Consider the following 12,065-nt stretch of genomic DNA (forward strand, 5'->3'; position numbering starts at 1 on the left):
CGTACCAAATCGAGAACTTGAACCTAGGTGGGCAAGTTCCACTATATAGAACCCAGCCAACTGATCTATGATCTTGAAACTATGGGCTTAGAGTTTTTCATATAACCCCTTCTTTGATGGAGCTGAAGTCATTTTGGAAAACATTTGTCAAAGTTGGGTCTAGCGGCAGTTATGTAATAATTTGTGTCAAGTTTGTAAGGAGGAGCCAGAAGAAGCCATATTTTTGTAGTTCCGACTTAGTAAAAAAACAACTCCAGCTCCTTCGGGCTCTTTGCGAGGAGTTGTTTTTTATATGGCTGATTGGCACAGCTCTACCACAAGAGCCACAAGAAGCCGGAGCCATGCCAAAAGGGACCCCAAATATGCAATTTAGTTTTGCAGTTTTATTTTTCAAAATGAAATAGTAGATTAATTATGTAACTTTTCTACACTTGGAATTTAATTTTGAAAATTGTTAGGATGACCTTACGAACATTTTGATAATTCGAGAATATAGTAGAGAGACCTATTATACAATATCAATCCACTTTAAAATTTTGAATTTCCAAAGACCTTAAGGCCCCGAGAAAACAGAATAATGTCCTATATAAGATCACAGTAGGCCTGAAGCTATGTGCTCTTTATAGAAAATGAGATAGTAAACAAGACATTGTCTACTATTCTAGACGAACTCAAAATTTGGTGCTATTCCTACTGTGTAAAATAAAGAAGACATGAATTAGCTCTCTCAAGTTCATTGAGTTCCGTATAAAAAAGTAAAATGTTTTAAGGCTTCCGTTGAATATGTGCTTGGTGGCCGTTCGGTATCAGAAAACTGGCCTGATTATATGTTGTGCTTACAAGATGTTTTTTCTGTGCTGCTATTAACCATTTCTGCTTCAGCTCAGTAATAAGCTAATATGGATCAAAGCATACATTTGCCAGCTCAAATTGTGTTATATATACGAATGAAAGGAAACAATTTGGGAGTAGGTGATGCATCATCTACTCTCTTTCCACCTTATAACACTTCCAACTCGTGTAGTTGGCTTGCTCTGCTTATCTATAATGCAACTACTAACTCTGTTCTTTTTTTTTATCATTCCCAAAGAAGTCGTGGTATATAGTACAAACGAAATGTCCCTGTTAATTTTCAATCTTTAGTGGTTGTCTAGTCCATCCAATATTTGTTATTTAACGGTGATATGACAACATGCATGCACTTGATGTTAGGTGACTGATTCTGGACTCCAAGTACTGTTGAGCACTTTCATTTGAAGCCAAAGCATATTTTGCGTGCTGCCTTTTTCCTTGGGAGCTCTGTCAGCCGGACATGGACACTGAACACATGCATATTCACTCCTTTCAAAACCATATGCACTGCCGACACTTATATTTCCGAAAGTTTCTAGTAGGTACCGGTGAAATAAAGTCCTAGAACTTGCAGCATTTTTATAATTCTGATGTCAGCCTGATTAAATGTAAATGTATATTCGTGTCCTAACTGTTCATTACAAATTTGAGTTGGTACTTGCTATAGAGATACAAATACTAGTGAGATACAGACTGAGTTACTCACACATTGCGGTATCGCTGAATAATCTTCTTGGCAAGACGACGAACAAGCTTGACTACAAAGCTCCTTGGTGTATATATGCATGTCTCCCATCCCATGCAGTGCAGGCTGCAGGTGAGGTGGCCATCAGGATCAGTGCATAGAAATAGCATAGGTCAGGTGGTTGGGCTGTGCTTCCACTTTAATTTTGTCCACCACATCAAGTTCGGTAGACGAGTCTCATTCATTCATTTGTCCTGCTATTGCTATTCTCTCGTAGTCCTAATCACGACGCAGGGAAAGAGAAGAAACAAATTAAAGGTGATAACGATATGTCTGATGCTCTCGTCTTATCTCAGAATCGAACTTCCTTTGGGTTCAAGCATGCATGCATCAAGTTTACAAGCATATACCCGGCCCTGATCTTATTTGTTTCGTTGCTTAATTTCCTAAGGTATATATATCCTGTACTCCCTCCGGTCCAAATTATAAGATGTTTTGACTTTTCTAGATACGATGTTTTTGCTACGTATCTTGATATATATAGTGTATATCTGAGTGCGTAGCAAAATTATATATCTAGAAAAGCCAAAATAGTCTTATAATTTGTAATGGAGGGAGTACTATTGATGAATCACTGTTATCATATATGACGTAAGTTGAGTGTTCTTTTTTTTAATTTTACGACAAGAGTTTGACAAGATTATTAATTCACACTTTCAAGGTGTTTCTAAATGTGTCTCTTGGTATATATGGCAACTTGCATTGTGTGAGTAGTTAGTTGTTGCTTGGTTGGTTGGTATGTCTTTTGGGCCGGCCGGGGTAGCTCTTGAACTTGAAGCATGATATATGCATGCATATGGCCTTAAATATTAGTAGTTCTTACCAACTTTAGTGTGCGTTGTGGAGGTCCACTTCCATGATATGCTTAATACGTAAGCTCCAATATTGCCTAGTTGTATATACCATCAAGTGTGTACTCAATTCTAAGCTCTTTTAAGTTCAGTCGGTATTGGTGTAACCGACAATATTCCTTCTAATAATTAGTGTGCTAGACACAAACTTGATATATTCTTGTCAAATTAATGAGTCATTATTTTCATTTGTGATTTTCAAATAGAATCATCTTTTACCATTCTGTTAATTCAAAAGTTACCCAAAAACTGCATTTGACAACAGTTGGGGGTGGGGTGGGGTATGTTTGTTTGTGTGTGTGTGTTGTGTGTAGGGGGGGGGGAGGTGTTCTACAATTATTTGCACTAGGAAATTTCACTGAGAGAAAGGAAAAATATATCTAATATTCAACAATGTGAGCTTTGTATAACCGTTTCAATACATTTCCCTCATGGTTATCGCTACGGTCATCCATTGAAATAATAATCCTTATCATCTATTTATTTTACCAATAAAAATGGGAGAAAATATTTAAGATGCGTATGGGAATCTATTCACCAAACCATCCACTGCACACACGTACCTTTGAAAAGGCGCCAACCATTATAGCTACCTTTCTGCTAGCTCAAGAATGATTGTCCAACGGGGCCTCCTACTAATTCTATCATTGTTCCTCAAACAACAATTTTCTTGGTTATTCCCTTTTGGATAATGTTTTAGAAATGTCTCCTGAAAGTGGGAGAAAATTACCATTATTTAGATGCCTGCCAAAATCACTCCGGAGTTTTATTCAGTACTCATTACCATGGATTGTCTCAAAATTGCCTCGATCAGTATCAATAGGTGATGTGAATGCAGCCTCTAGCTCACCTCCAAGTACTCCATCGACGCAATTTCAGTTACTCGATTTTTAAGGATCTATCTATATGTTACCCGTGTGAGCCGTCACTCAATTTTTTGTCTCCTTTGATGCTCGCCGCCGCCGAGCGTCCACCGTCCTGCCGCAGTGCTGTAGGGTCTCACTGGAGCTCCGCCGCCCGCGGGGTGGAGCTCCGGCGAGACCCTACCGTGCCCGCAGCGGCCTCCCTCTTCCCCTCTCCACCTCTCGCCGCCGCTTTCTTCTCCAACTCCGGTGAGAACGGCTACGATGCCTCCGCCCTGATCTGGCCTGGCCGCCTCCAACGCCGCCAGGACCCGAAGCCGCCCGCCTCCATGCCCACCGCCTGGCAAGCCTGCCTCCCCCGGAATCCCTTCTATGTCCGCCGGATTTTGAGAAGAAAGAGGGGGAGAGGCCGGATTTGGAGAAAACAAAATTCTAGTGATAGATTTGGCCAAATCACACGAGTGAGCTTTAGCTTTTACCATTTTTAAACATGCATGGACCCACGATGCTGTGAATAACTTTGCTGTTTTTTTAGATAATGAATAACTTTGTTGTTTATATATACTATCTTGAACAATTTGGTGCCGACAACGAACCATATGTCGTCTTTGCCTGGCTTATTTTCTGAGCTGATGAAATCTGATACTAGTGGCTCTCTTTCTTGAAGCTGAACGAGCAGAAAGGGCCGGCCGGGACAGTGGTGTGTGCGTGTGTCGTACAACCATGCATGCAAGTCGTACAAATTAGGTTAACGAACAAATTGAACCAGCACCTAGAAGCGCCGCGCTAAAAAATTCCAAAAGAAATCCTGGACGTTTCGTACTGAAGATACGTACTACCAGTGAAAACGACTAGTTCCAGGACTGAAATGTCACACTATTGTGAGCCACACTGCAAACAAACATTCCTTTTCAGAGTGAGCCACGCCATGCATACATGCATTGGAAACATTATTATTGGAAACCTTGAAATGTAAGGAACATAACGAAAATGAGCATGACGTGCAAATTAAATAGGCGCTGTCCAAGTGACGTGCAACGAATCCGTTCTGTTAGCATTTCCATCCAATCCAAATCGATCAATTCCAAGCAATCCGTAATCGAATCTTTGAGTTTGCTTTTTATTAGGAAACAGCTCAGCTTAACGGGTTGGGTGGGAGCTGTGGTCGGTTTGGAACTTAGCTCAGCTTAACTAGTTGGGTGGGATGTGTGGTCGTACACCTAACCTCCTAGGGTCAAGTCCTCTCTCTCAGCTTGAATTTAGGTGCATATTTTCTCTTCTTAATGAAAGAACGCCTCTTTCGGCTTGAATTTAGGTGCTCCTTTTGTCTATTTTGTCTTCTTAATGGAAAATCGTTTCTCTCTGCTTCAATTTGGGTGGTTAATTATTTTCTCTTTTCAATGAAAACTGCCTAGTTCTTGGTAGGTTGGGTCTCTTTCTTTTTTGTTCTAATGAGGATGGAAATAAAAGAAATGGCCTGGCCATGCATATGCATGTTTTTGTCAGTGGGTTAATTTTGTAGTGATCGCAACTTTTCATTATGAAAAACCCAGTTATGTTCATTTTTGTAATGTTAAGAAGATATGACTAATTTGGTGTGACTTGAGACGGCACACACATGTGGCTGCCTAGTGGGGTTTCCGGAGATTAATTTTTTGGCCGAAATTTGCAATTTGTAGACAACAATTTATAGAGGCGGCTGAAGACCCGCCTCGTTGATTTGTAGAGATAGAAGAGCAGAGGCGCCTGGACCAACTGCCTATAAAAATGAAATTTGTAGTAGTGTTATCTTATAAAATATATTAATAACTTCATGAATCTATTCCATCTTACAAATATATTCTAACAGAAAACAGTAATATAATGCAGACACTGGTACCCGATAGAATACCAAAATTCACCTTAATTAGTCCTCTTAATCATGCTAGTGATGTAACACTTTGTTCTCGGAAGAGTCATGCGAGCACCAAAAATTGAAGGAAAAAAAAGGCTCCACTCTACAAATTTAGCACCTACCGTTCAAAATAGGCTCACACAATCTTCAATGATATATGCATGTTTCTTTTGAAAAAGAGATTAGGTCTACATATAGGACAATTAATGATCAGTAACCTTGCGCCCGGATGCTACACACATATAGCATGAGAGATGAGTAAAAGAAAAGAAGAATTGAAGATGAGCCATAGCAATCATGCAAAGAGAACCTGTCTGTTGGCTTGGCAATGTTAAGGTTGTTACAAGTGTCAAGCCAAAGTGGGTTGCATAGCATGCTCCAGCCTCCAAGTCTGTGTGTGACCATGGCCTCTTTCTGCAACCAGGAAGTTTCATATGCTTCATGCGTGCTTATTCATATGCCTGACGCTCACACTGAGTCACTTTGCTGTGTCGACAAGATGCCTAACAATAACGAACTTTAGAGAGTGAGTAATGACAGCAAACTAGTCATCAGCTGTCAATATTATGCTTGGCAGTAAATCATTATTTTCTCACCTATTTATTTTCTGTTCTTGGACAAAGATTTGAATTCAACTAGAAAACTGCAGGTACAATAATATACAGTGATAAATACATTTCCAACTTATATATAAATGGTGTGTAACGTTTTTTCAAAAAAAAGTTTTTTTTCACTTTCATGAGCTATATATAGATGATGAGGACCATTTAGTCATTTGACTTTGAATAGTTAAGAAAAATCATCTTCCAAATAGACAAAACCTCATGATGATTGATGCCAATTTACAATATCGTTAAGAGATGAAGTCACATATCAAGGTAGTGCATGCATCGGACATCAGTCACACTCTGATGAACAACTTATATTCAAATCTTGAAACACAAGGAAGATAAAGAAATGAGTGCGACATGAAAGTCGACTGATGAAATGACAGGCAAGATCGTTCTGTTAGCCTTTCCATTTCATGCCAAATCTTCCAAGTAGAAGCAACTTATTGAAGTATGGAACTAATCTTAATATGCTTGTCATGCAAAAGAATAATAGAAGCAGTATATTGTTTATCTGAATTAGTTCCATGTTCCATATCTCTATCTGGAAACTTGCAATTATTGTTTTGGTAACAAATCTCAAAACAGAAGTACACTCTTCCCTTGATAATAGGTGGTTTTGAGACTAAATGCTAGTATGCTACTGATAATGACAAATAAAGGCTAGCTCTTCACTTCTTTTGTCGTTAGTTATAGATAGTAGAATGGGGCTGAAACTTAAGTTGAGTGCAAGTACTAAGTTGTAGATCCAAGAAATAAAGGCTAGCCTTCCCTTACAGAGCATAGATAGAGAGAGTTAGCTTAATTAATCTTTCTGGCAGAAACGCTAGCTATGCAGCAGCTATAGCTTGAATATATAGCACGTAGTGTCATCAGTTACCAGTAAGTAACTCTAACTCATGTTGTTGTGCTCATCATCAGATGCCAAAAAACATATAGCACACAAGATCGAGAATATGCCAAAAAGATGAGGCGTAACAATCATGCGTGCAAGTGCGAACAGCAGCGGTCTAGCTAGCTGGTGCCCTAGCAATGTTGAGGTTGTTACAGGCCTCAAGCTGAAGGATCGGAGCTAGCTTGCTCCATGACCCTGCACTGCTGCCTGCTGGAAGCTTCTTCAAGCTTGCTGCTTGCACCGTTAGCGTGTGTTTTCGTGATTTTCATAGGGGTCAGATTGACGTCAGGACTTAGAAGTTTCAGTGCCACCTCAAAGTTTGTTAGCCGGGTTCCCTTGATGGCTATGCCTCATCAGACGGTTGGTAGGATAGAGAGGAATTAACGACACAAGGCCGGCCGGGCTGCATGAGCATCACACACTCATCTGATAGATGGTGCGCCGTGTGCGTGGTGACAAGCCTGATTCTGAGATAGAGTGCAGTGTAGTAGATAGACAGCTATATTGAAAGCAGCTAGCAAGGATATCATATATGCATGGCTGGTGAAGTGGCACAGCACGGGTGAAAGCTACCAATCTCGATCATCAGCTCGCTCACTCTGCACGCACTTTGGCTACCTGCCTCTTATCTAGCAAGCTTAGCTAGCTAGGGGATGCTATATAGTAGTCCTTGCACGCCGCATGCATTGTCATTGTGATACCTAATAGCTCTATAAATTGGTGCAACTATTGGCTGCCCCATATCACTTCTTCTTGCAACCTCTGCATTGCATTGCATTAATAGAGAGAGATGGCCAGAGAAATGGAGAAGGCAAGGAAGGCCACTTCTTCCCCTAATAAGGTTAGACAGAGAAGAAGCAAAGATAGATGCCTTGATGTGTAGTATGCATCCATGCATGCTTGCTTGCTTGAGATATAGAGCTGCATGTCTCCAAGATCCTTTCTGCGTATTTGCTTCGTCCTAACCAAGATCAAGCCACACTCTCAGCAAAGATCATATATGCTACTAGCTAGCTAGCTAGCTAGGAAATTTGGATTTCCGTATACAGTTTCTGTCAGGTTTTGTGTACGTTCACCGTACCTTGCATGCATGCATAGAGTAATTAAAACAAATATATTTTGTTTTGAGTTTGAGTCATCTTTAATTAGGTTCAAACATGCATGCTGCTTCTTACGTACATACGTTTTTTTTATTTGAAACGTTACCTTGATAGATCAAGTGGAGTTGATGAGTGACATGCATGTTATCTTTGTTGCGTGCTTTTGGTCGTCCTTTAACTTACATGCATGGCTTTTGTCATCCTAGATATAAGGTAGTTACTTTCAAATTAGTTACTTTCAAATTAGTTAAAGGCTTCCTAGACAAGGAGTAAATAAAAGATTTTATTTTAAATTAACCAAGTGTCACTTTCTCTGCCCCGACCACTATTTTCACTGTTGAGCTCTTTAATTTGCATACCTCTAAATGGTACCGGTTACCATCATTAAGTACAAGTAACAATAACAATATAAGGGGCTTGATGCATGTATTAACCAATATAATAGCTCCATATTATCGCCATTTGGATTGTTCACCTAAATTTGTTTAATTTTATTTACATGACTAATGTTTACTCAGAGCTCAACGGTTCATAGTACTGGTCCCAAGAGCCCGGTGAGGAATCGAGTAGGATCACCGCCTCATAAGAAGAACACTACCGAGGTATGAGCTAGTAAATACATCCATGCATGAGTAGTGGCGGAGCCACTGCCCGACCACTCCGGGCAGGCGGCCTGGCTTATCGGTGAAGTTATAAAAGAAAAGTTCCTTTGTATCAAAGAAGAACATTATAATTTGCTAGTAAATATTTTCGCATAATGAGGGTCGCCCGGGCCTCTAAAATTTTTGGCTTTGTCACTGTCCATGATCATGTAAGGCCACTTATGTTAACAACATGTTCTTAGGATAATTATAACAGGATTTGGATAACAAATGCACCATGAGCGCGGTATTCTTCTCCCACGTACAAAAAACTAGTGAAGAGTGTTCTTTTACAGTTCAGTGTTTGACGTTTCCACGACACAACAATAGTGTGTGTTTATTTTATTGTATCCACTACAAAAAGAAAAAAAACTTTCCAAAATTAAACATGTCCAATAATAGTAATGCATACATTTACTTTGATATATATAACTAAAGATAATTCCTAATAATGAAGAAACATGTGGAGCACACTGTTTTTTTTTTCTTTACGCTATGTAAAGAAGTCAATGCCACAATATATTATAATGCATGGTGTCTTTATATCAAAATGTTAGCTCATCATATAAATCCGTCACTATTTCTTAAACTTATTTTCACAAAAGAATATAATTTAGTATTAGAGATGCTGTCCGAAAGTGACTTATGTGGTGGGAACTTTTGAAGAGCCCACTCTACTTTTTGTATCCAGATATGGTCAAACTGGGTAGGAACGGGATGGGATGAATATCATGCTTTTAGCAGTTTCGTTATGGTCCTTTTTCTGTACAGTATATGGTCCACAGAATATAGGTGTAAATAATTTTTGGTGGAATATCCACATCGTTATGGTATGATTCCTTTCTTCCATGAACAACTAATAGTAGTAGTAGTAGTAGTAGTAATATTAGTAGTAGTAGTAGTAGTAGTAATAATAATAATAATAATAATAATAATAATAATAATAATAATAATAATAATAATAATAATAATAGTAATAGTAATAGTAATAATAGTAGTAGTAGTAGTAGTAGTAATCATTGAATATGCTAGCATATTCAATAATCATAACCTCCATACCTATATATGTATAGCTAGATCTCTAATTTTAATAATTTACTTGAGCAATAATAATATTCACACAAAAAAATCACGATCAGAGAATATAGCCCGTTTTTCATTAAGAAGATAGAATTACACGACGCAGCTACAAGAGAGCCCTCATAGCACAGATTACAAACCACCAAGCAAAACATTAATATTCACAAAATTAAACTGGATATTTTATATAGCCACGTGGACGGAAAAATGAGCAGCAAAACGTTCGAAAAGGAGGTCATCAAGACATGTTGTCTCATGATGAGGGCAAACGCCGTTCTTCATCAACTGCGCAAACCTCACCCAAGGTTCACCTAAAAGCTTCTATTTTTAACTCTAAAATCATTTGTATCTAAAAGAAAGTTGAAATTTATTTTAAAGGTTACTCTCTCTCTTTTTAATAGTCTCAGATATCACCGAGACACGAACAGCCCCTGAGCTACAACAGGCTTCACACTGAGGAGAGAGCAATAAGGCGGGCTGGTTACAATTATCAGGTTAATTATATTACACAGATAATAGTTATTCATTCGATCTACCTCCAAATTTAAGTCAAATTAAGAAACTAACTTGTGAGGGGGCATGCATGCATGTGTTGCTTCCAGGTTGCAAGCAAGATAAATACCCAGGGAATCATTCGCAGATTTGAAGAGAAGCTTGCACAGGTACCTACTACCTACTGTAAATTAAACACGAGGAGTTTCCGCATGCACGCTTTTTTTTTTTTTTGCACTGAAATGCTCATATATGCAGTTGATGGAGGAGCGCGAGATAAAGCTGATGAGGAAGGAGATGGTTCCCAAGGCCCAACTTATGCCAGCATTTGACAAGCCATTCCACCCACAAAGGCAATTATTATATATAATATGAGCATATATCATGAACTCACATATGATTGAGCTCGTTAATTAGAAGATAGATAGCTAGACATCATCAATAATTGGCTTGGTTCACCAAATCTTCATTAATAATCAGCTGAACCGAATATGAAGAACAGGAAAGTGCAAAATTTAAGTAACACTAAAACAAGACAGACGACATTACGCAAGTTTTATCGTCTATATGATACTAATAAAAACTAAAGGACACTACTGTACCACAACTCTAAATAATAATAATAATAATGTTATTAGAAGTTGCAAACATGCAGGGATGAGCAGGAACAAATAACTCTGCCTTTTTGGCTGGTAGTTGTTCTAGGTACACAAATTAATTAGAGAATGATGCATTCAATATAATCCCAACTGAGGACAAATAGAATAAACACCAACTTTTCAAACTCTACAATGATCAGCAGGAATATTTTATTTAGATGAATATTTTTTTATTGTTAGCACTCCAGCATCAAAACGTTATGAACAACAATAATATATATATTTACGTTGCTGATCTTTTCACAAAAAAATGCATATATGCCTTGTTAATTGAATATATATGAAACAATTCAAATTAGTCAATAATTGTACATTGCATGCGTCCAATTCTTATTGCCTATGTATATATGTAACTTCAATTACTTTTGTTTTACTGTATGGACGACGTGCAGGTCGACGAGGCCTCTGACGGTGCCAAAGGAGCCAAGTTTCCTGAGGCTGAAATGCTGCATCGGTGGAGAGTTCCATCGCCATTTTTGCTACAATGGAGGAGCCAATAAGGCCATCAAGTAGTCCATATATACATACATGCAGAAATGCACATGAGCCTACAATCAACTGCAAGATGAAGTATTTTTGCCGCCGTTGCATAATGAAGCATGAGGCATGCATAAATAGCAGTCATCTGTCCCACAAACCCAGCCTCTACGTACATGTACGCACGAATTTTCACGTAGCACACAGATGTGGTTGCTGATTATGTAAATTTCCCCGCCCAGCATGCCCCCTTTAACTTTCACTTTTTTATCTTTATTAAATTTTGATCTTTCTCTTTTCCTTGTTAGCTATAGCTTGTTCATTGTAATTTGCCCCGATGGATCGATCCACCACTCAAGTCGTCTGCACTGAAAAGCTAGCTATAGGAAACAAAAAGGGGGCATGATCGAGGACGTTGCATGCGCGCCATGTATGTCTGTTGGCAGCAATAAAGCTTGCATATAGTAGCTAGAGTGCCATGATATGAGCCTTGCCTTGTTGCATTGCCATGCATTGTGTGCACACATATGCACGTCACTTTCACGTAAGAAATTTGTCGCCCTTGGATCTGGAAACAGTTGAGATGAACGTGCCACGCATGCATGGTTTCCGACCGATCGAAATGATGCAATGCATGCATGTCCATCTCGATCATCTACCCGATCCATATATATACTGTTTGCTGCATGCAGCTTCAGTCAATGATTACAAATGTATTCCTACGACTTCCTAGTCATCTCACGTACCTGACGAGTCCGGCCGGCCGGGTGCATGCAGTATGTCCAGCCAGCATGCACTCGATCTGCATGCATGGCACGGTACAGTTGATCTGGATGATGAATGCCTGCGTACGTGCAGCTTGATGCAATTCATTCTCTTTCTCTGTGTTCAAGCATCATGCATGCACG

General features: G+C 39.1%; 1 protein-coding gene across 2 annotated transcripts; it reads left to right on the plus strand.

The window, feature by feature from the left end:
* The first annotated feature begins 7,248 nt into the window (after positions 1 to 7,248).
* Positions 7,249 to 11,639, plus strand: LOC136541838 (microtubule-destabilizing protein 60-like). Of its 2 annotated transcripts, XM_066533967.1 has the most exons (7): positions 7,257 to 7,549; positions 8,327 to 8,410; positions 9,721 to 9,834; positions 9,931 to 10,023; positions 10,132 to 10,191; positions 10,280 to 10,374; positions 11,073 to 11,639. In XM_066533967.1, exons 1-7 carry the CDS (start codon positions 7,499 to 7,501, stop codon positions 11,191 to 11,193), a joined length of 618 nt encoding a protein of 205 aa, XP_066390064.1. In that variant the 5' UTR covers positions 7,257 to 7,498; the 3' UTR covers positions 11,194 to 11,639. The 2 variants fall into 2 exon arrangements, with proteins under 2 accessions (XP_066390065.1, XP_066390064.1); XM_066533968.1 differs by lacking the exon at positions 8,327 to 8,410 and having other exon boundaries at positions 7,249 to 7,549.
* Positions 11,640 to 12,065: the final 426 nt, after the last annotated feature.

This window comes from Miscanthus floridulus, chromosome 3 (genome assembly GCF_019320115.1).
Source record: "Miscanthus floridulus cultivar M001 chromosome 3, ASM1932011v1, whole genome shotgun sequence".
Classification (NCBI taxonomy): Eukaryota; Viridiplantae; Streptophyta; class Magnoliopsida; order Poales; family Poaceae; genus Miscanthus; species Miscanthus floridulus.

What these genes read in the sequence shown, in the direction of transcription:
- LOC136541838 (XM_066533967.1), top strand. Translation starts at nt 7,499, where the DNA reads ATGGCCAGAGAAATGGAGAAGGCAAGGAAGGCCACTTCTTCCCCTAAT. An exon ending in GGGCTGGTTACAATTATCAG is followed by an intron (nt 10,024 to 10,131) that starts GTTAATTATATT and finishes TGTTGCTTCCAG; the next exon opens with GTTGCAAGCAAGATAAATAC. An exon ending in TTGAAGAGAAGCTTGCACAG is followed by an intron (nt 10,192 to 10,279) that starts GTACCTACTACC and finishes TCATATATGCAG; the next exon opens with TTGATGGAGGAGCGCGAGAT.